At 40.9% G+C, this 20,470-nt stretch overlaps 1 protein-coding gene across 1 annotated transcript; it reads right to left on the bottom strand.

Moving 5' to 3' along the window:
- Nucleotides 1–3,243: 3,243 nt before the first annotated feature.
- Nucleotides 3,244–13,641, bottom strand: LOC124707851 (uncharacterized protein Cbei_0202-like). Its single transcript, XM_047239548.1, has 13 exons — nt 13,261–13,641; nt 12,157–12,219; nt 10,291–10,722; nt 9,460–9,531; nt 9,123–9,248; nt 8,817–9,029; nt 7,987–8,034; nt 6,515–6,676; nt 6,257–6,418; nt 5,522–5,615; nt 5,326–5,444; nt 5,204–5,248; nt 3,244–3,624 (listed from the first exon to the last, which is right to left on the bottom strand). Exons 1-13 carry the CDS (start codon nt 13,639–13,641, stop codon nt 3,388–3,390), a joined length of 2,154 nt encoding a protein of 717 aa, XP_047095504.1. The 3' UTR covers nt 3,244–3,387.
- Nucleotides 13,642–20,470: the final 6,829 nt, after the last annotated feature.

The raw sequence follows: 20,470 nt of genomic DNA on the forward strand, positions 1-20,470 counted from the left end.
GATAGCTACTAAATGTGTGGCAAACCGGATGAGGCCGATTCTCGAATACACTATTAGCCAAGAGCAGAGTGCCTTTGTGCCAGGAAGATTGATTAGTGCTAACGCCCTGGTAGCTTTTGAGTGTGTGCATGCAATGAAGAGGAAAAAGAAGGGCAAAAAGGGTAGTGCAGTTGATTATGAAGTGTGTATCATCAGTCAGGTTTTCAGTTAAAGTGAATGGTGGTCTTCTTGAGCCTTTTATCCCCTCACGTGGAATCAGGCAGGGAGATCCAATGTCCCCTTATTTGTTCTTGGCTTGTGCAGAAGGTTTGACGGCTTTGATACATCATTACAACTCTAGTTTTTTTGATAGGGGTGTCCGTGTGTGCCATAGATCACCATGGATCTCTCATCTTTTATTCGCTGATGATAGTTTGATCTTCATTAATGCGAATGGTGCTAGTGCTGCTAGACTAATTGAAATTCTGGATATATATCACTTGGCATATGGGAAGAAAGTTAATAAGGAGAAGAGTGCTATTTTCCTCAGTCCTTGTACATCCGAGACTAATAGAGTGGCAGTGAAGCAACATCTGAACATTCGATCTGAAGCATTCGAGTGAAAAATATTTGGAGTCCGCCTAGCTAGCGTTGGGAAGCTAACAAGTGAGGCCTTTGAGTATATTACTGAAAGTGCAAGAAGTAGTGTGAATGGATGAGGTTGAAAAGAATCTTTCTTATCCGAGTAAAGAAGCGTTATTGAAATCTGTGATTCAAGCTAAGCCGATCCATGGTATGAGTTGTTTCCTGCTTTCCAAAGGCTCATGTAAGAAGTTCATTTCTGTTATGGGAAAATTTTGGTGGAGTGGAAATTTAGATAAAAGATCTATGCATTGGTTAGCCTGGGATAAATTGGTTGTTCCAAAATCCGAAGGAAGAATGGGATTTCGGGATATGCAGGCTTTTAATGTAGACAAGATATCTTCATAATCAGGAATTAATGGTTGTTTCTACTCCAAGGGCAGCATCCAGGACCTGGAAGGCGATTTTGGCGGGAACATAGGCCTTGAAACTGGGGCTTATAAAGCGAGTAGGCTCGGGCCAGTCAATCTCAATTTGGGAGGATAACTGGCTACCGAACTCTGCTACAATGAGGCCGATGGGCTGGTTGGAAGATACTGATCTTGTCGTGGTTAATGAGTTGATGACAGGAAACCATGAGTGGAATGAGCCACTAATTCGTGAGATTTTCTTTGCCCCTGATGCTGATTCGATAATGAGTATTCCTCTAAGAAGATCAATGGGTGATGATTGGCTAGCGTGGTCGAAGGAAAAATCTGGGATATATACTGTGCGATCGGCGTATAGAGCCTTGATGGAGGCACGTCAGTCGGAGGAGGCCAGGAATGATGCTTCTGTGTCGTCTTCATCTGACAATGATGCTGATGTGTCGAAAAGGCTGTGGAAACTCCAGTAGTATCAAAGGTGCGTGTTTTTTGGTGGCGAGTTCTTCGAGGTATTTTACCTGATTATAGGACTTTGTCACGGCGACATATAATGGAGAATAGCACATGTGCTCTATGTAAGGCTGAATCTGAAGATGTGATGCACGCATTGATTGAGTGCAGTCATGCAAAGTTATTCTGGGAGGCGGCTAAGGAATTTCTTTTGATTAAGCTTCCAAGGCTACACCCGTTAACTTGGGCGAAAGATATACTTTGTGAGAAAGTTTTCAACCAAAAGGAGCGAGTTATTATAATTTCAGTGATGTACTCAATTTGGTCATCAAGGAACAATCCTACTCATGGTGAAGCTGGTTTTAATCCAGCTAAGTCGATTGAGTTGGTGAAGGAGACCTTGCAGACTTTAGAGCTTCCAAGGGAGAATCCTAAGTCTACTAGGTTGGTTGCTTAGTGGCAGAGACCTCCAGATGGCTTTGTGAAAATAAATTCAGATGGGGCGTTCAATGTCAGCGACAACTTGGCTGCAACTGGTGTAGTTGCACGTGAGGGTTTGTTGTATAGGGGTGCCATGGGTAAAACGTACCTTGGTATTTCTGATCCTCTGATTATTGAGACTATTGCCCTACGAGATGTTGTTACTTATGCAAGGGGCAGAGGGTTTAGTAGAGTTGTCTTTGAAGTGGACTCTGAAAATATGGTTCATCTTTGGCACAATAGAGGACTGATCGTTCTATGGCCAAAAATGTTTTAGATGAGATTGGTGAGCTGAATGTGTTTTTCACAGTTTTTAGCTTATGTCATGCTCGTCACGAGACTAACCAGGCAGCTCATTCTTGTGCAAAATTTGCAAGCATTCAAGATGGGTTGTTTTCCTGGGATGCTAAGCCACCTGCTTTTCTAGTTCACAGCTTACATGCTGATTGTAATGGTGTGTGAATGGTGGCTGCAAGTTTTTGACACACTCTTTTTCTTACCAGGATAGCTAAGGGGACTGGAAGGTTTTTAATGAGGCGGCTTGCTAGCTTAATATATTGATTCTCAAAAAATAAATATACACAAGAAAACTGCACAAGTTACTAGGGTAATAATACCGTAGAACAACCGGGGCAATGTTTGTAAGTCTAGTAGCAGAATTGCAATACACAAACAGCTTGAGGAATGTAGTATCCCTTTACAGAGTGGAAGATGCTCTGGCAAAATCTCTCTCGAAACAGAAAAAAAAAAAGCAAAATATGACACACACAAAACTGTATAATCTCTCTACGTAAATTATGTCCGCAATGTTCAGTTGGCAATATGACAGAAAGAACAGTAAAACATACATACTACTGGAGGTGGTATTTTGGCTCATAGGAGCAAATGCTCCCATTATACAAAATATTTAAAAATTAATTTTAAAAATGTCAAAAAAAATTGACATAAATTTTTTGGTGTATATTGTAACATTCTATGTTTGTACACAAGTTTTCGTGGAAAAACAACATTTTCTGTGGTGTGTACAAAAAAGACAAAAAAATGTGTTGTACGTAGTCGTGTTACAGCATCAAAATTTGTCTTTTTTACAGGTGCCACATTTTTTTTTATTTTTTTGAAAATTTGTGTACCAACATAAAATGTCTATATATACATGTAAAAATTTAGTTGAGAATTTTTTGTCACTTCGAAATGTGGATTCACACAATGAGAGCAAATGCTCCTATGAGCCAAAGTCATTTCCCATACATACTGCGTTACTATATGGAGCCAAGAAGTTTCATGTTTAATACAAAGCGCTAACAACTATAGCATCCTTGCTCTCTCCTACATCAGACTTGAATTTATTTATAAGTACAGTTATCACAGTTTCTACTATGACAAAATTTTCCTATGCAATTTGCTAACATGGTGAGAAAATTTCTGAACAAGCTAGGGCCTATGAAGTATGAAAATAACTAGGCATCGGTACTCAATATTTTACAGAACCTGTTTGTTTCTGTGCTTTGCCAAGAATTGATTCTATATCACCAGCATATAGAGAAAGTTGTTTTGCTAAAGCAAAACCGCAGTACATACCATCCACAGCAGCACTTACTATGCCCCCTGCGTAGCCAGCACCTTCTCCAATAGGGTACAACCCTTGCAATGACGTGCTCTCGTATGTCTCCTTATGTCGTGAAACTTGCAAGGGCGAGCTCGTTCTAGTCTGCAAACAAACATCAAGTATTATAAATACTAGGAAATGGTGCATCAAGTCATAACACTACATATATCTTTACCACCATGATATAACCAACCATAAAAACACACGCATGAACTTATGCAGTGGATAAAACAGTTGACATTGCATCTTTTTCACACCACAGAACTTTCAGATAATTTACACATGCCAGGAAAAATTAACAAAAACTAGATGCATTATGCTTGATGTTGAAAATATTTTTCACCTGGACTAGCTCTGCTTAATGACTTGCATTTGTCTTGGTGCAGGGGGGATCTCTCAAATTTAAATCAAAGTAGCAACGGGAATTGGCAATCATATGGACTGCCGGATTAGCATAGAATTTGAGACGAAAATGGAAAGGGAAAATGAAGCATAAAGACGAAATTTTAGAAAAAGACCAGGGGTATACACAAATATGACAACCGAAGTGACCAGAGAAGTTTGAGTGGAAAAAAATGCAGCCTAATCAGGGGTATGCACAAATATGACAACCCAAGTGACCAGAGAAGGGAGTAGGACAGAATATAGGGACAGCGAATCAACTAGCTAAAAGCCTATAACCTAGTTAGGATTGCACTATCTAGGCTAGACTATATAGTAGCATCATTGAAAGTGGCGTATGAATAAGCATTCAGGAAAACAAACAAAAAATGGAGCTCTTCACTTTTCAGATATCTTCCAGGAAAATACGATCTGGGTTCTCGATGTTATGAACTAAATTTCTAATGTCCAGAGGGCTTTAGCCTAGGTCGCCAGGTCCAATGAAATTACAAGTATTCTTTTTTTTTGCATAAACGTTACTCTAATGGATTTACAGATCAACCTTAGTTTTTCCAAATTTAATTAACCAGACAAGGTTCCAATCTCATTATCACAGGCCAAAGTGTAACTGCAGATACCCGCTGCACTATCAGACAACCCTGCTAATACCCCTCAGTTACAGTTTTACAAATCTACCCTGGTTTTGCGGGCTATTTTGCAGGAACTAAAACTAAGATTTGGCATTTCCTAAACTGAACTGCAGTGCATTAATGGCCTAAACTCTGTTTTTTCTCCCAATATAATTCAGAACATGCTCCAGTTTTCGTACTTGCCAGTAGCAGGATACTATTCTGTTACTCCGCACAGGTTGCAACTAACAGAAGACAACTACAATAGTAGAATTGCAGAACACATGGCAGTAACCAGATTTTCTCACTGTTGAAAATGAAAATAGTGCCCGAAATGCACGCCTAATAATGAAAGTACTGCTTGAAATGCATGCATCATAAGAAATTTTCCTTCAAATGGTTAATATAGAACCCAAATCACCAAGTAACTCTACATTTGAGGCTTCCCTTGAACATTCGAGGCACAAATTTGTAAGCATATAGACTATGGGCATGTTTCTATCAGACTACCCAGCTAACATTCAATGGTTATGGCATTGACGGCATTAGACCAACACCTGACTCACTGATGTTTAAATGCAGTGTCCAGGAATTTACCAAATGAACCACCATTTTAAACAGGTGAATTAACAAAGAAAATCATTCAGCTTGTCCCGTAAAAAAAATCATACCTCTACACCATGAAGTAAGGCCTCACTAGAAATGAAGCCTGGCATCTGGAAACATTGCATTGCAAATGGGTCAGGACAGATGGAATTCAAAATTGTGAAATGAAGAAAAGCATATTTCAGACCTCTTTGTCAATCATTGTTATTGATTGTTGTAAAGCTTCAGTTATGTAAGGAGGGAATAGCTCGTGGAGTTTGGATGGACGAACTCCCATCCTATAGCTTGATGGTGGGAGAGTTGTAACTGGAACGGGTAACAAAGTAAATAAAAGGAAGCATGTATCTTTACTAACTTAGAAGACCATATCACACCATTAGTACCTGACAATTTATTACTGATAAAATCTGTGACACGCTGTGCAGGGACAACAAAATTCCCTCCACCCATCATAGCTGCTCTTCTTTCATATTCTCTCTATTTTTAAAGGTGTACAGATATAAGTCATAAGCTAACAGAAGGGGAAACTGTCATCAGACTGTAGTCCAGATGGGAAAATGGTTATTAAGCTCAAGCATACAAAGGCACCCTACATTTATGAGTAGCCCGATTATTAGCAGAAGCGGAAACTACCATCAGAATGTAGTACAGATGGAATAAAATGGTTGTTGAGTTCAAGTGACAAAGGCATACCACATTTATGAGTAACTAGATTATGTAACATCACACATGCATGGTAAGGTTTTAGCATACATCACATGCCAGCTTCGAATTTTCACCAGTTTGGCTTCCTTATGTAAGCAATAGTACTGGTATGGGCAATGACATAAGCTAAAGGTAAGTAAATTAGCTTATTTTCCCAAAAGTAAAACGGCAATCTGTGGCTACAGAACATCTTATCTAGTTAGTGCAGCAAAGCAGCTAACACTGGAAAAGTTACATGAATCAAACACTCAAGAAATCAATCATGTCCAAGTGGATTATTTGTACTCTTGCATTCACTGACAATTTTGAACTCCTGATACGATCCAGAGGGTCAGTGTAGCCAATTGTGCATCGTGATGGTAATGCAATTATTAAGTATTTCAGCTGTTATCTAAAGGAACTGTAGCAAGTACCTGGAATTCAACACCCGCAAGAGAACCATGGGATTGAAATGGTTTAAAATCAGGAGATGATACAGCGACCACAAGAGCTGAATTTGCCCACTTAGATGCTCTCCGTGAGAATGACATGCCATTGACGCACAATTCCGATGGGTTTGTGCTAGTTAGAACAACCTGCAGGCATGTCTCGGTATTTCAAGAACATGATTGCAATACTAGGTAATGCATTAAAGAAATAGGGGTGAGTTAAATAACGAGAAAATGACTGACCTGTCCTCCAGGACACATGCAAAACGAATAACAACTGCGATTTTGATCTGCTTGCTCGATATCATTCTTTGCATCTCCTTCACCAATAGACTTCACTATTTTGTAATCTGCTACAGGTATCCGCCCACGCCCTTTATGCACTTCAGCGGCCAATTCAGAATACTGTAATTGATGACAATAGCACGCATCACATAGGTTGTTTTGAACATAATGTGAATCGTCCTTGATGCTACAATCTTCTACTATTTTTTTCGAGATTCATACAATCTTCTACACATACTAGTGCAATACCTCCATGTTGATGCCGATTAAAAAGAACTATACTCTGAGTTTAAGATCTTTCTACTGTTCATTCAAAATGAAAATATAACATGTGCAGCAACCAAAGATGGACAGACTGCCACCACCAATTGGCTTTTCTATGGGAGTAGAGATAACTGGTGTAGTTGTATCAAGCCGGCAAATAAGGGGAGTGATGTTTTGGCACATGGGAGCGTATGCTCCCTTTATTTTGAAATGCATCTTAGACATATTTTTAAATATCAAAAATGGATCAAAAAATTCGCACATACATCTTCACGTGCTAAGCGATCACAAAGTCGTGTCATGAAAAATCGACTTGTCTTGTGGCATGTGTAAAAACAACAAAATTTGGTGCTAAAAATAAGGCTTTTCACAAGAATTGTTTTCTCTTTTTACACAGACCACAAAAAATACCAGTTTTTTCGTGAAACTTGACGAACCCACATATATTATGGAGATGTTCATGTGTATTTTTTTATCAAAAAATTTCGACACTTCGAAATATTTTTTTTTGGTAGAGGGAGCATATGCACCCGGGAGTTGGATTGAGCTTGTGTTCTTACTTCTTAGGACATTCTTAGTACAGAAAAAATAGGTTCATGACTCCAATGAGCCTGGTAGCCGAACCTACATAGACTCTAAGAACGATTGTGCACATACTACAAATATTATTGTTATCACGCAATAAACAGTAATTCTATTAGCATCCATGCTCAAGACCATTGGCGGACACAATGCCTAGGTCATGAACACAGACTCGGTCATGTGCTTTATAGGTGAGGCCTCATCACTGCATAGTTGACTGGTTATTTATCGCTATTTGCGAGGAAATGAATATAAGTTTAGAAAAACACAGCAGAGCTTCCTCAGCTTCTGCTCAAGCTGGCATTTCTACAGTAAAATTTGATGGTTGGGGGTGACTGAAGAAACTGTCAAGTTCTATACTTTTCCAAAATTTATAAATGGATTGCTCTGTATGATGACATAGTAAGTAGCATCCTACACCTTGATTTATTAGTTTCAATTTCATTTTTAACAATCACCAATCATAATTTCCCGAGATGCCGAATAATAATTACTAGAAATTAAATATCAAGCTTGAAATTAAGGTAACCACATTAGGTGAGTATCATTCAGAAAACGTTGATGTGAAATGAAATATGACTTACTTGGATGTTGTTTATCAGTTCTTGGGGGTGTTCAATTCTTAAGCCAACCTGCAAAAGTAGCCAATGTTGTCACATGGACTGAAGAGAAAGTAAATTACAAAAGTTTCCTTCATAGTATGAAGAAAAGTTAGTGCTTGCAATTGTCAAAGATAACGTGAACAATAGACATAATGTTACAAGGGGGCAATGTCCTGCCAGGCTGCCACTCTGCGCTGCAGTGATCATACAGCCCAAGTCCTACATTAGACTGACTAATAATAAAAATAACCGGTTAAAATGCCTAAATGGGCAGTTTATGCTAACCACATTATTCTATCACCACCTTGTTGTGAACCTTGGTCTATGGTGTAACATAGAGGATGCCAAACAGCATGGCTTGAGTAAGATGTGGGTTTCTAGAGGAGAGGGATAAACAAAGGCTGGGATAAGCCATGGGAGAACTAAAGGAGGCTGGCAGATACTCCCTTCTTTTCAGTTTAATTATGAAGCATGTGGCATCATGTTTACTTGTTTAAGCATTGGGCCTCTCGCCCTCTCCAGAATCATGATACTGTATGACTTCATGCTATAATATGATATAACTCCCTAATTTTGTTTGTTCTGTCTATATTTCCTGGACCGTTTCCTAGTTCTCCTCGTGTTCATGTGCCAACATCTCTTCTGCCTTAAGAAGCATAACATGACCAATGTGCCTCTTATGTAAAACTCTAATATTCGAACCAAAGATGGCCTTCAATTCTTCGTTGTGGCTTGTCTGTAATCTGACCATCAAATGAGGTACAAATAGTAGGGAAGTAGAAACAGTCTTAAGCAGCATAAGAAAAACTTACAGAAAAATTCTTGGGGGTTATATCGACATTATGCCTCAGAAGCATACTGTATGTGTCACGAGCTGAGTGACCAACTGCTAATACCACTGCATCAAATGATAGTTTCTGATCCCCAGAACCTGGCTGTAGTCTTGAATCAGAAACCACAACTCCTTTGACCTGCCCACCTTCCACTATAAGGTCATCTACTCTAGTGTTGAATCTTATGTCAACCTGTAAACCAAACATTAAACATAATACATCAATACATATAAGCTTACATAACAAAACAATAACAGATGATGAAGACAAATATGTTCAACTCACGCCCAAATCTCTTAAGTGGTGCCTGAAATTCCGCAGCAGAGGAACAAGTTTATCAGTTCCCAAGTGAGGTCTCCCATCAATTAGGATGTTTGGAGGGCCTCCAAAGTGAACAAGTGTCTTCATCACCTGAAATCCAAGACCCCACAGCGAATAGCTTAAACACATAGAAATAGTTAGTTTTGAACTAGGACATCTAGAATATAATGATATGCAATGCAACCACTTCATATCTTGATAGCTATGAATTCAAAACATCAACAAAAACTAATGTTTTTTATAAGAGTTTGTGATTCTAATTCTCAAGATATTCATTGAGGTGGAGAAGGAAGGTTCTCACAGCCTGAACACCATCAGTGTTTTTCCCTATCCTGGTTACAAGCTTCCCATCACTCCATGTACCTGCACCACCCTGCTATGAGTAAGAACAGAAGATCAAGAATTGATGGACTTAACTTAATGTTAAAGTAACATGGAACGAGGGAATAGTAGTTTGGTCAATCCTTGTTGTTCAATCGTGGGTAATTGATACTCCAAAAATATAGATGTTATCACATTTTCCATCAACCTAACTAATATAGATTGTCTGATCAAATAACTAAATTCACACTAATGTATGGAAAAGTGGAAGTCACTTAATGAATAAAATGAGTTCAGAACTAGCATGTGTTAGTTAGGTTTTTATTGTTAATTTCTCTGAATTATTACACTAACTTTTCTGCATAATTCATTTAAAGCAATCTCAAATTATGCTAATGTCCAAGATATGTCTCTGTGCATTTTTCATTCATATAATTACGAGACCATATGCCTTTTCTTTGGATGCACCAACCCACCCACTAGCTAATATACCTGATTGGAGCATGTATCAAAAAGTAAATACATATGCTATTTCACCTACAGAGTACAGAGATAAAATACTAAACCACTTTTTCTTCAAAGATATATACACCAAGAATTTGTAATAGTCTATATCAATTGCATGAGATCGCCTGAAAAAAGAGAACCTGGCTCTAGTACTTACCGAATGATATGATTGCTAATGCTTATGTTTAAGGAGAAGATATAGTTGTCTATTAGAAGATTTCCATATGTTGTCAACAACTACCTATCTGAATACTGCTCAAAGCAATTCTGTGATTGTTTAGTAAAACAGGAACAGACAGTATACCTCGCCAAAGCAAAAGTTGCTTTCTGACTGGAGAATTCGTCTAACTGCTAGAGCACCAATGTCACGCCCTCTTTGCTCAACAGGTTGGCCACGCTCTAGTAAGGTAACTTCTGCACCAAGTTCAGCTAACACAAGGGAAGCAAACAAGCCAGATGGTCCACTTCCTACAACTGCCACCCTTGGTTTCATTCGTGTAGGACAGATCGAGCCATTATTAACAGTATCCCTGATACCATGTTCATCATCAGATCCCTTGTTATGAACACTAATCATACTGATCAGATCAGTTGCTACCTTCTCATCAGACATATATTCTACAGCTCCAAGCTTGGGTTCCAATCTAGCAATAAAATCCCATGTTCTTGGCTCCATGTCCAGAAGCTTCTTAGCATCCACATCAACAGTATAGACAAATTGAGCTTCTTTCAGAATCTGTAGATGTAAAACAAGGTTTGTTCATTCACAAAGAGAGGATGCAGATAAATTGATAACCAATCTGTGTATCAATTGTATTAATACAAAATAATTTTTCAACACCAGTAGAAATACACGTGAACATAGTCGGAACATGGGTGAAACAAAAAAGGTGCGAACACAGACCAGTCTACCAAAAAATCTGATGATAAACTCCAAATATCATTGAATATAACTAAGTTGGGTAACCACATGAATGACCAGTCATTGCAATCACATAACTGCATATTATTTCAATCTATATATACATCTACAGGGTAAAAAATAACTTCAACCTGAAGTCCCCAAATCAAATGAATATACACCAAAGTATTAGACAGCATAAATAAATGAGTAAACTGACATTATTTTCTGGCTAAATCTACACTAGTTGTGCAAATCACAACATATTGCAAATCTCTACAGACAATACCAAATTATTTTACCAAATGCTGTGCTTTATAACAGGTTTAGATTTTAGCCTCCCGCGAGGTGACAACACAGGCACACAGGCACCATGTTGGACATAGGTGGTGTTGATGTGTACGAACGGTCTTTCCTCGAGTGTATGAACGGATCACCAGAGACCTTCATAACCAATTCATACTACACTCATTTTGTTCATTGCTTATATGCATCAATTCAAAAAAAAAAGTTACGAAACAGATGGAGCATCAAACAGTTATGAAGATACGTATGTGATTTGTGCAGACTCAGTCAAGGACTGCTCATACTGATTCACACCAATTCATGTCCATTGTTGTGTGGGCAGAGATGTTAGGACATTTGGTTGGACCACATCAGGTAAAAGTAAAACTCTGATAGACAGCAACTTTTGGTAGAATAACCAGGTATTGTGTGCAAATATTTTACAGAACCTGGTATCTTGTGCAACTACTGTGGAATTAAGTATGTTAGTGTGGAGTAGTGTGACACATGGCATAAGATTACACTCACTGGAACAAAATACTGACTAAGCAAGAGAGCAAAAGATGATAGCAAAGAAAGAACACAAGGATTAACAAAACCAGATTCTGAACAGAATAGCATAAGTATTCCCGAACACCACAATAAACTTGACACCCTATAACTGATTCTGAGACCACAAAAAATTGTCGGTGTGAGCTGCCCATATTGTTTGCATCTTGGCATGCTAATGAAGATTATTATTTTGTAACTATGGAGTCGTCAATAAAAGGATTGTAATTTAATTGGAGAAGTAAAATGAAGCTTACTACATTGGCTTTCTTTTCAACTGCATGAGTATTTTTTTTACCAAGGTTAACCCAGTTTGGCTGCATCATTTCAGCTCTTCCAGCAGAAAGCATTTTATTACAGCTAAGTTGTCATCCCATCTCTATGGAGGAGGAAAAATATTAAATAAGATAGAGATGATATCAATCTACTAAGAACCTTCCGTGCATCAAATGACTTGCGAATAACAGAGAAGGCCTCTTCGGGGAGCATAGAAGCAACCTGCACAAGAGAATATATTAGAGGCACATAATTATAGGAAAAGTCTAACAGCGACATTAACAGCGTAAAACATGAGCACACAGATATGAAAAAAATGCGATAACAGAAATCGGCGGGAATTAGAAAAAAAAAATTACTACCTCCATCCCAAAGCTTAAGGCTTATATTTTTTTGAGAAGTCAAACCAAATAAAGTTTGACCAAACATCTAGAAGAATATATCAACAAATATAATATTTTTTAGATACCACGCGAAAATATATTTCATTATCTATCTAATGATATTGATTTTATATTTTGCATGTTAATGATTTTTGGTAAAAACTTAGTCAAACTTGACATAATTTGACTTTCTAAAAATAATATAAGCCTTAAGCTTTGGGATGGAGGTGGTAAAGCACAGTGAACAAGAGAAACTGTAGCATGGGTAACAAGAAATGTAAAGCACAGTAAACAATCACACTTCCAAGCAAACATATGTCAAAGGTATAGCATTAGATATCTGCTTACCAATTGAAATTGCTCGGTCATTTAGGTAACTAGTTTGTGTACACCGTACAGGCATACAACACTCATCCAGCCAGTTCCTGAATAGCTACAGTTGGGATTTGGGGATACTGCCAACACTTCTTTTTTTAACTGAAGCAATGGCCAATACATGTACTAGGAGAAGGCGAGATAGCAGCACTGTTAATTCGATTGCGAACCGTTTATTCACTCAGACCTCGGCTATCCGTCAACACAAATACTCCCATATCATATCACCACAGCAAACTAAACTCGACCTCCTTGAGAGCAGGTAGCTGCTGCGGCATTCGCCAAGATGAACGAAGGTGTCAATTTCGTCAAGTAAACGGGACGGGGTTTTTTTCTTACAATAGCGAAGGTCGCTTCCAGCGCACGGAGGCAGAAGAGTTGATTAGGCCTACGCTACGCAGCCAAACTCTGTTTCGGCAAACACGCTGTCGACTCGCTCACCCAGAAGGCGCGAATTCATGGCGTTATGTCAGCACATCAGAAAATGCACTGTAGAAAATCGTACCGGGAACTTGAGGGCTTTGGCAATGGCCTGGAGGAGCGGCGGGGAGACGCCGAGGAAGTCCTTGCCGGGGTCGTCGCTGGCGGGGACGGCGAGCTTGGAGAGGCGCCAGAACCCAGCCTCCCGGGCCACGCCGCCCTCCTCGGGGGCGGTCTGCCGGAGCTGCTCCTTGTGGCGCCGATCCAGCCGCTTCTTCTCCGACGGGTACCGCCGCTTGCCCGTGCGCTTCGCGCAGCGCACGACGGCCGCGACCGCGCCGCATCGGCGCCGCGGGAATGCGTTGGCCGCGTAGAGGCAGCTGCGGCTAGGGTTCGCGCCCAGAGGGTGAGGGGGCGGGAGGGAGAAGGGTGGGAGCTTGATGCCTGAGGCAGCGCGCAGCGCCATGGCGGATGTGGCGGGCTGGAGAAGGAAGGGACAGCGGGTTTGCGCCGCTGCGGATAACGTGGGTTTTAGGCTGGTTTACTCGGTGTCATTTTATACGAGACAGCAAATCATTTCTTAATGATTTTTGCAAGACGGAGGATGACGTCGCCACCAAGCAACCTAGCGCCGCCGCCCCCAGCGCCGCCTGACTGCAGCCCCGCGCCGCCGCCACCAGCGCCGCCCGATAGCAACCCCGCGCCGCCGCCCAACAACCTAGCGCCGTCTGTTAACAATCTCGCTCCGCCGCCATTGGCGCCCATCTCCTCTGATCCTCACCCTCCGCATCAATCTTCCCTTGTTCTCAGAGATTCGACGCCGCTATTTGAGCGAGCGATTATTCTTCGATTTGTTCGAGATGGATTCATCATCCGTACACCTGGGATTGCGATTTGGGAAGACTCGATTTCGCGCCTTTACGATCTGAATCGTAATTTTATCGCCGAAGTCGATGACAATGTTTCTGTTCTTCCGGTTGGAACAGCGCGGGAGTGTGGAGGATTTCAAATCCTGTTTGGCCCGATTATTGGATATGGGTTGGATCGAATTTTCTTGGGTCGAGCCCAACGTTCTCGTTCGCCCATCGGTCGTAGTTGTGAGTGGATTGTGCGGTGTCATGGAGATCCAGAGTATTCGATGGCGTCTTCTGTTGGGCCACAGCCCAATACTGTTCATCGGGCCACGCCTTTAGCTTCCACAGCGGATAGGATCAGGGTTAACCCTAATTCATTTGGTACTGGATCGGTGGTTTTCGTCACATCGCCTTCTCCCACCAGATCTGATCTCCCTCAACCATCTCCTCCTCGTCGCTGGTCTGGAACAACCACTGGTGATAGCAGATCGTTTGCTCAGATCGTTGCCTTGCCACGGATGGATCGGAGATTCGGAGGGCCGCGCAGATCTTCTCCAAGAAGAAGCAATTACTTTGGGTACCGGCCAAGAGCTGGATCTGATGCAGATCGAAGAGATGAGCAGCGTCGCTGGGAAGATGAGCGCCGCCGGGAGGAAGATTGGCGTCGCGAAGACGAGAATCGGCGCCGTGAAGAGGAGCGACGACATGCAGATCAAGAGCGCCTCCGATTCGAGGAGCGCAGAAGGCAGGATGAACGCAGGCGTCTGGATGAAGAGCGTCAACGCGAAGCAACCCGTATCTCGGAGAGGGTTGCACGCGAGCGAGCCCTTGCTGAGAAATCCCGCAAAGATGATGAACTGCATGCTCGAGATCGATGGGCACATCGCTCGGAGATGGTTCCTGGTGCCACCTCCAACCTCAACGCCGCTCGATCTGCCGAAGTAAGTCCTGTTGCTCCATCCTTGCCATCTTCTAATACTGCCGCCGCAGATGTTCATAGTTCTCAGTTGCAAAATCAGAATAGATCCGCCGTAGTCGCCGATAGTTCTCAGTCGCTTGTCTCTCTGCCGGAACCGGTGGGGTCCTCTGTACCACCACCAGTTCCTGCCTCCACCACTGCTGTGACTAGAAGAGCTGATGTTCCTCTCAGAAACCTCTCTTGTTTTTACTGCAATGGTGATCATCACATTTCTGTTTGTCAAGAAAGAGATCCGTGGGATTACAATGCCCCTTTCTTTGGTAGTGAGGAATTTGGGTCGGGTTTTTACTCTATTCCAGTTCCTGAGGAAGATAACTATCCAGTCGAGCAACTCAACTATGCTCATATCACTGTTGAAAAAGGTGAAGTTAATTGCAGAAATATTGAGCATGAGTTCAATGTCTGGGCTGAATCTATGAAGATCAATTGGCGTTTCTTTGCAAAAGAAGTTTCTGCTACTGAGTTTAGAACAAGATTTCCATCTGCCAAGACTATTGAAGAGTTGGCCCACTTTGGGAAATTGTTCATGAGGACAGTACCTGGTGCAATCATCAGTTTGGAAAAATGGGCTGGTGACATTGAGCCAATTTCCATCATGCAGGAGGCTTGGTTCAGGATTAAAGGCATCCCCATGAAATTCAGGAACAAGTCTACAGTATACTATGCTGCCAGCCTTGTAGGCAAGCCCCTTGCTCTTGACAAGAACTATCTCAGACATTTTGCCTATGTGAGGGTAAAGATTGGCAGTCAGGACCTGGCCTTGGTGCCCAATTCTAGAATTGGTGAAATAAAGAAAGGTTTTTATGAGTTCCAATACTCCAGGGAACTGTTTGATCCTTCCTCTAATGCTGGCAACAAGACTGTTGTCCCTACTGATGCTCAAGGTGGTGAAGGTGACCAGGGGACTCCAAAAAGACAGAGAACAGGCATGCAAGATTCTGATGCAGGTTCTCAATCTGCTCCCCCCAAGGTTTCTGGAAACTACAAGGTTTCTCACAGGCAAACTGCTATGCATGAATCTCCTATGCCTAGGAAAGATACTGGTAAAAGGAAATTGTTTGAGCTGGAGCTTCCATGTGCCCCTGAGAAGAATTTGGTTCCCACATCCTGTGTTCCTGATAGTTCTCCTCCTCTTTCAGAAGTTCACAAGGAGGTGGTTGGGGCACTTGCATCCCTTCCTTCTCAATCTTCTGAGAGCTCTTCTTCACAGAGAGCTGCTGATTCTTACAAGCAATTTCTTACTTCATTGGCTAGATCTAGTAGTGACAAAGCTTTCACAATTCAGAAGGAATACAAGAATCTTCTTGATCCTATTGCTGAAAATGTCAATGAAGAAAATGATCCTGTTGATGAACTGGTTGATTATGATAGTAGTGACAATTCACAGGACTCTGATACTCCATATTTGACTCAGGGACAGGGGATCCTTGCTTTGGCTGCTCCCTCCCTTATATCTGAGAGGACTGCGGTTGTTATTCCTGTTGATGGTCCACAGCCTGAGCCTGATTCACAAGAAGAACCTCTCTCACAGGTTGATAATCCCATCATTGATATTCCAGGTGCTGGCAACTCCTCTTCTTCTGGTGGAAATCAACAACACCCTGCTCCCAGGATGAGTTCCAGAGTTGGAGCCAGAGGCACTCATAACTCAAGGATTGGATCTAGTGTCATGGAGAATATTGAAGCCAGCAATATCCCAGGTACAAATTTAAATACCCACAACTCCTTTGCTTTATTAGATGATGAGGAGATTTTAGCTAGAGCTCTTGAAATGGGAGTTTGTCCTACTTCCTTTTCTCTTGAAAATGTTAATTACCTGAAAGATTTGAAAATTGCTAGACATAATATGGTTGTGGTACAAAATTATGTTGTGAATTCCAATGATGTTGATTCAAATCCAATCCTGCTGCTGGGTCTGGGTGAGGAACAAAGTGAAAGTGACAGAGATATAGAAGAGGAGGCCTTCACTCCTGTTTTATCCAGAAGGAAAAGGAGAAACAAAAAGTCTGCCTGTAAGATTGGGAGAAGTGGATCACAGTTGACATCAGGTGATGTCACTTTGGGAGCACAATCAAAATCAAGTGCTGCCCAGGTGAAAGCAAGAAATGATCACCCTTTGTGTGGCATTATTGCTGGAACCAGAAGTAGGAAACAAAATCCAAAGTATCTATGATAGGTGCTTCCCTGAATTGCAGAGGTGTTGGAAAAAAGGGGATGAGTGCCTTCTTGGCAAATTTGATCAAAGATCAACAAATTGGATTTTATTGGTCTTCGGGAAACAATTAAAAAAGATTATTCTTCTCGCTTTTCTCGGAAGAATTGACCCTGGTGGTGATTTTGATTGGAAATGGATCAGTTCTGTTGGTAGAAGTGGAGGTATCCTGGGTGGTTTTAGGCTATCCAGGTTTACCATTTGTGATACTTCTGTTGGGAAATTTCAGATCAAGGTTACCTTGCTTGATCTCAAAATAAATGTGAAATGGTGCTTCATTATCATTTATGGAGCTGCTCAGGCCTCTGACAAAGAGGAATTTCTAGTGGAGCTTGGTAACACTTGCAGCAATCAAACTCTACCAATTTTGGTTGGAGGTGATTTCAATATCATGAGATTTTCCAATGAAAAGAACAAACCCATGCCTCATAACAAATGGTCAGATATTTTCAATTCCATCATTAATACTTGTGCCTTGAGAGAGATTCATATGGCTGGTGGTCAGTATACCTGGTCTAATAATCATTGTGATCCCACCCTGGAAAAGTTAGACAGATTTCTGATGAGTAGTTCTTGGGAGGAACTTTTTCCTCTTGTAACAGTTCACAAGTTGGTGAGAGATGTCTCTGATCATAATCCTTTGATTTTAGATACTTTGGATATCATGGTGAAGAAAAGAGATTTTAGATTTGAAAAAAGATGGCTCAAAGAGGATAATTTCCTAGACAGAGTCAAAAGATGCTGGGAGCAACCAGTTCATGCCAGGGACAGTCTGGACAGATTAATGAAGAAACTAAAAAATGTCAAGAAAACTCTGAAAGGCTGGGGAGCTAATCTGAGAGGAGCAGATATTAAAAAGAAGAAAGATATTTCCAATAAATTGAGGGAATTAGAGGAGCTGGAAGAGACTGTTCCACTTTCTCCATCACAAAGAGTAAGGAGAAGTACATTGCAACAGGACTTGTTGTCAGTTTTGGATAATGAAGAATCCTTCTGGAGACAAAGATCTAGAGAGAATTGGCTCCTCCATGGTGACAGCAATTCTGCTTTCTTTCACAGAGCTGCCAATGGGTGTAAAAGAAAGAGAACTATTTTCTCTTTGAAAGATAGGGATACAATTATCCAAGGTGATGCTGCTTTATTGGAGCATGCTACTGCCTTTTACAAGGATTTGTTTGGTCCAGTCACTGACTCTGGGATTAGACTGAGAGATGATGTCTGGACAGAAAGAGAAAAACTCAATACTCTTGATTGTGCTGAGATGGATAGACAGTTTACCTTGGAAGAGATCAAAGATGTTATTGATCACATGGAGAAGAACAAAGCAGCTGGTCCTGATGGCTTTCCCATTGAATTTTATCAACATTGTTGGGAAATTGTCAAATTTGATATCCTGCATGTTTTCAATGACTTATTTGATCATAAAATTGGCCTGGACAGAATTAATTATGGGGTCATTACCCTTATTCCAAAATCAGCTGATGCTGATGTCATTCAAAAGTTTAGGCCGATTTGTCTGTTACAAGTGTTCTTCAAGATTGTGACAAAAACTTTGACTGTTAGAGTATCCCCTGTGATGAATAAGCTCTTACTTCCCTACCAGACAGCTTTCATAAAAGGGAGGTACATCTCAGATGGTGTGATGCTGCTTCAGGAAATTCTGAGAGAGGAAAAAACCAGGAAGAAACAGGGGGTAGTCCTAAAAATTGACTTTGAAAAAGCATATGATAAGGTAAATTGGGGCTTTCTGTTTGATTGTTGTAAACAGAAAGGTTTCAGTGATAATTGGATGCAGTGGATTAAAAAATCGAGTTCTTTGGTGGGACCCTCGATGTCAAGGTTAATGACAAAGTGGGCCCATATTTCAAAAGTCATAAGGGAGTAAGGCAAGGTGATCCATTTGCCCCCTTCCTATTTAATATGGCTGCTAACAGTCTGGCTAAAATGATCCATCTAGCTCAAGACAATGGGCTAATCACAGGGTTGGCAGATAGTATGGTACAGAATGGGGTTGCAATCTTACAATATGCTGATGATACCATTCTTTTACTACAAGATGATGTTCAGCAAGCAATCAATTTGAAGTTACTGCTTTACATTTTTGAATCCATGTCTGGATTGAAAATTAATTTTGATAAAAGTGAAGGTTTGATGATTCTTGATGACAGTATAAAACAGAATTTTTTTGCTGAGCTGTTCAAATGTCAGATGGGCAGTTGGCCCATCAAATATCTGGGAACTCCTGTTTGTGCAAGAAGGGCCTCAGTGTCTGACATGAGATTCTTGGAGGAAAAGACCAAGAAAAAAATGTGTGGATGGATTGGCAACTCTATGTCCATTGGAGGAAGATTGGTCAAAATAGATGCTTGTTTGGCTAGCACTGCAGTGTATCAGATGTCCTTGAGGTTGTTGCACAAATCAAATATTGAACAGATTGATAAACCTATTAGATCTTTCTTTTGGGCTGGAAGTGCTGATAAAAGAAAATATCACTTTGTGAAATGGAGATGGATTTGTAAGCCAAAGCAAAAAGGTGGCTTAGGTGTTAAAGATTTGACTAAATTTAATATTAGTCTGATGTGTAAGTGGTGGTGGAAACTGGAGCATGATACTGGGCCTTGGCAGGATTTTATGAGATTGAAGTATTTAAGAGGAAAAGGCATTTACTTTGCAAAAAACAGACCTGGGGATTCTCCACTTTGGTCTGACATGCTAAAAGTCAGGGAGCTGTATCTCTATGGCAGAAGAATGAATGTTGGGAATGGTTTGTTAACCAGTTTTTGGGGAGATTCTTGGTGTAGCACAAGGCCTCTCAAAGATATGTTCCCTGTGCTGTTTGATATTTGCAATGAACAAAATATTACTGTGGCTGGAGCTGCTGATATGGGATGGAGATTCTCCTATAGAAGATGGTTGACTCCTGATCTCATCATTTAGGAGGCTGGGTTGCTTCAGCTGATGAATCAAGTAAACTTGACTCAGGAAAGTGACACTCCCAGATGGAAATGGTCAAAAAACGGCTGCTTCACTGTGAAATCGGTATACAGACAGATTTGTGGGAATGGTAGGGACAGATCCTTTAAGCATTTGTGGAAGAGCAAAATTCCTCTCAAAATCAAAATTTGGCTCTGGTTAATTTGGCATAATGCAATAGCTACCAAGGACAATCTCCTCAAACGAAACTGGTCTGGGAACCCCAATTGCCAGTTTTGCAATGAACAAGAAACCATTTCTCATCTCTTCTTTGGCT

Source organism: Lolium rigidum, chromosome 4, assembly GCF_022539505.1.
Source record: "Lolium rigidum isolate FL_2022 chromosome 4, APGP_CSIRO_Lrig_0.1, whole genome shotgun sequence".
Classification (NCBI taxonomy): domain Eukaryota; kingdom Viridiplantae; phylum Streptophyta; class Magnoliopsida; order Poales; family Poaceae; genus Lolium; species Lolium rigidum.

Excerpts from the sequence above, each read along its gene's own strand:
- LOC124707851 (XM_047239548.1), bottom strand. The coding sequence starts at position 13,641 with ATGGCGCTGCGCGCTGCCTCAGGCATCAAGCTCCCACCCTTCTCCCTC. Across the intron at positions 9,249-9,459 it reads ACACTGATGGTGTTCAGGCT|GTGATGAAGACACTTGTTCA; the intron begins GTGAGAACCTTC and ends CTTGGATTTCAG. Across the intron at positions 6,677-7,986 it reads AACTGATAAACAACATCCAA|TATTCTGAATTGGCCGCTGA; the intron begins GTAAGTCATATT and ends CATCAATTACAG.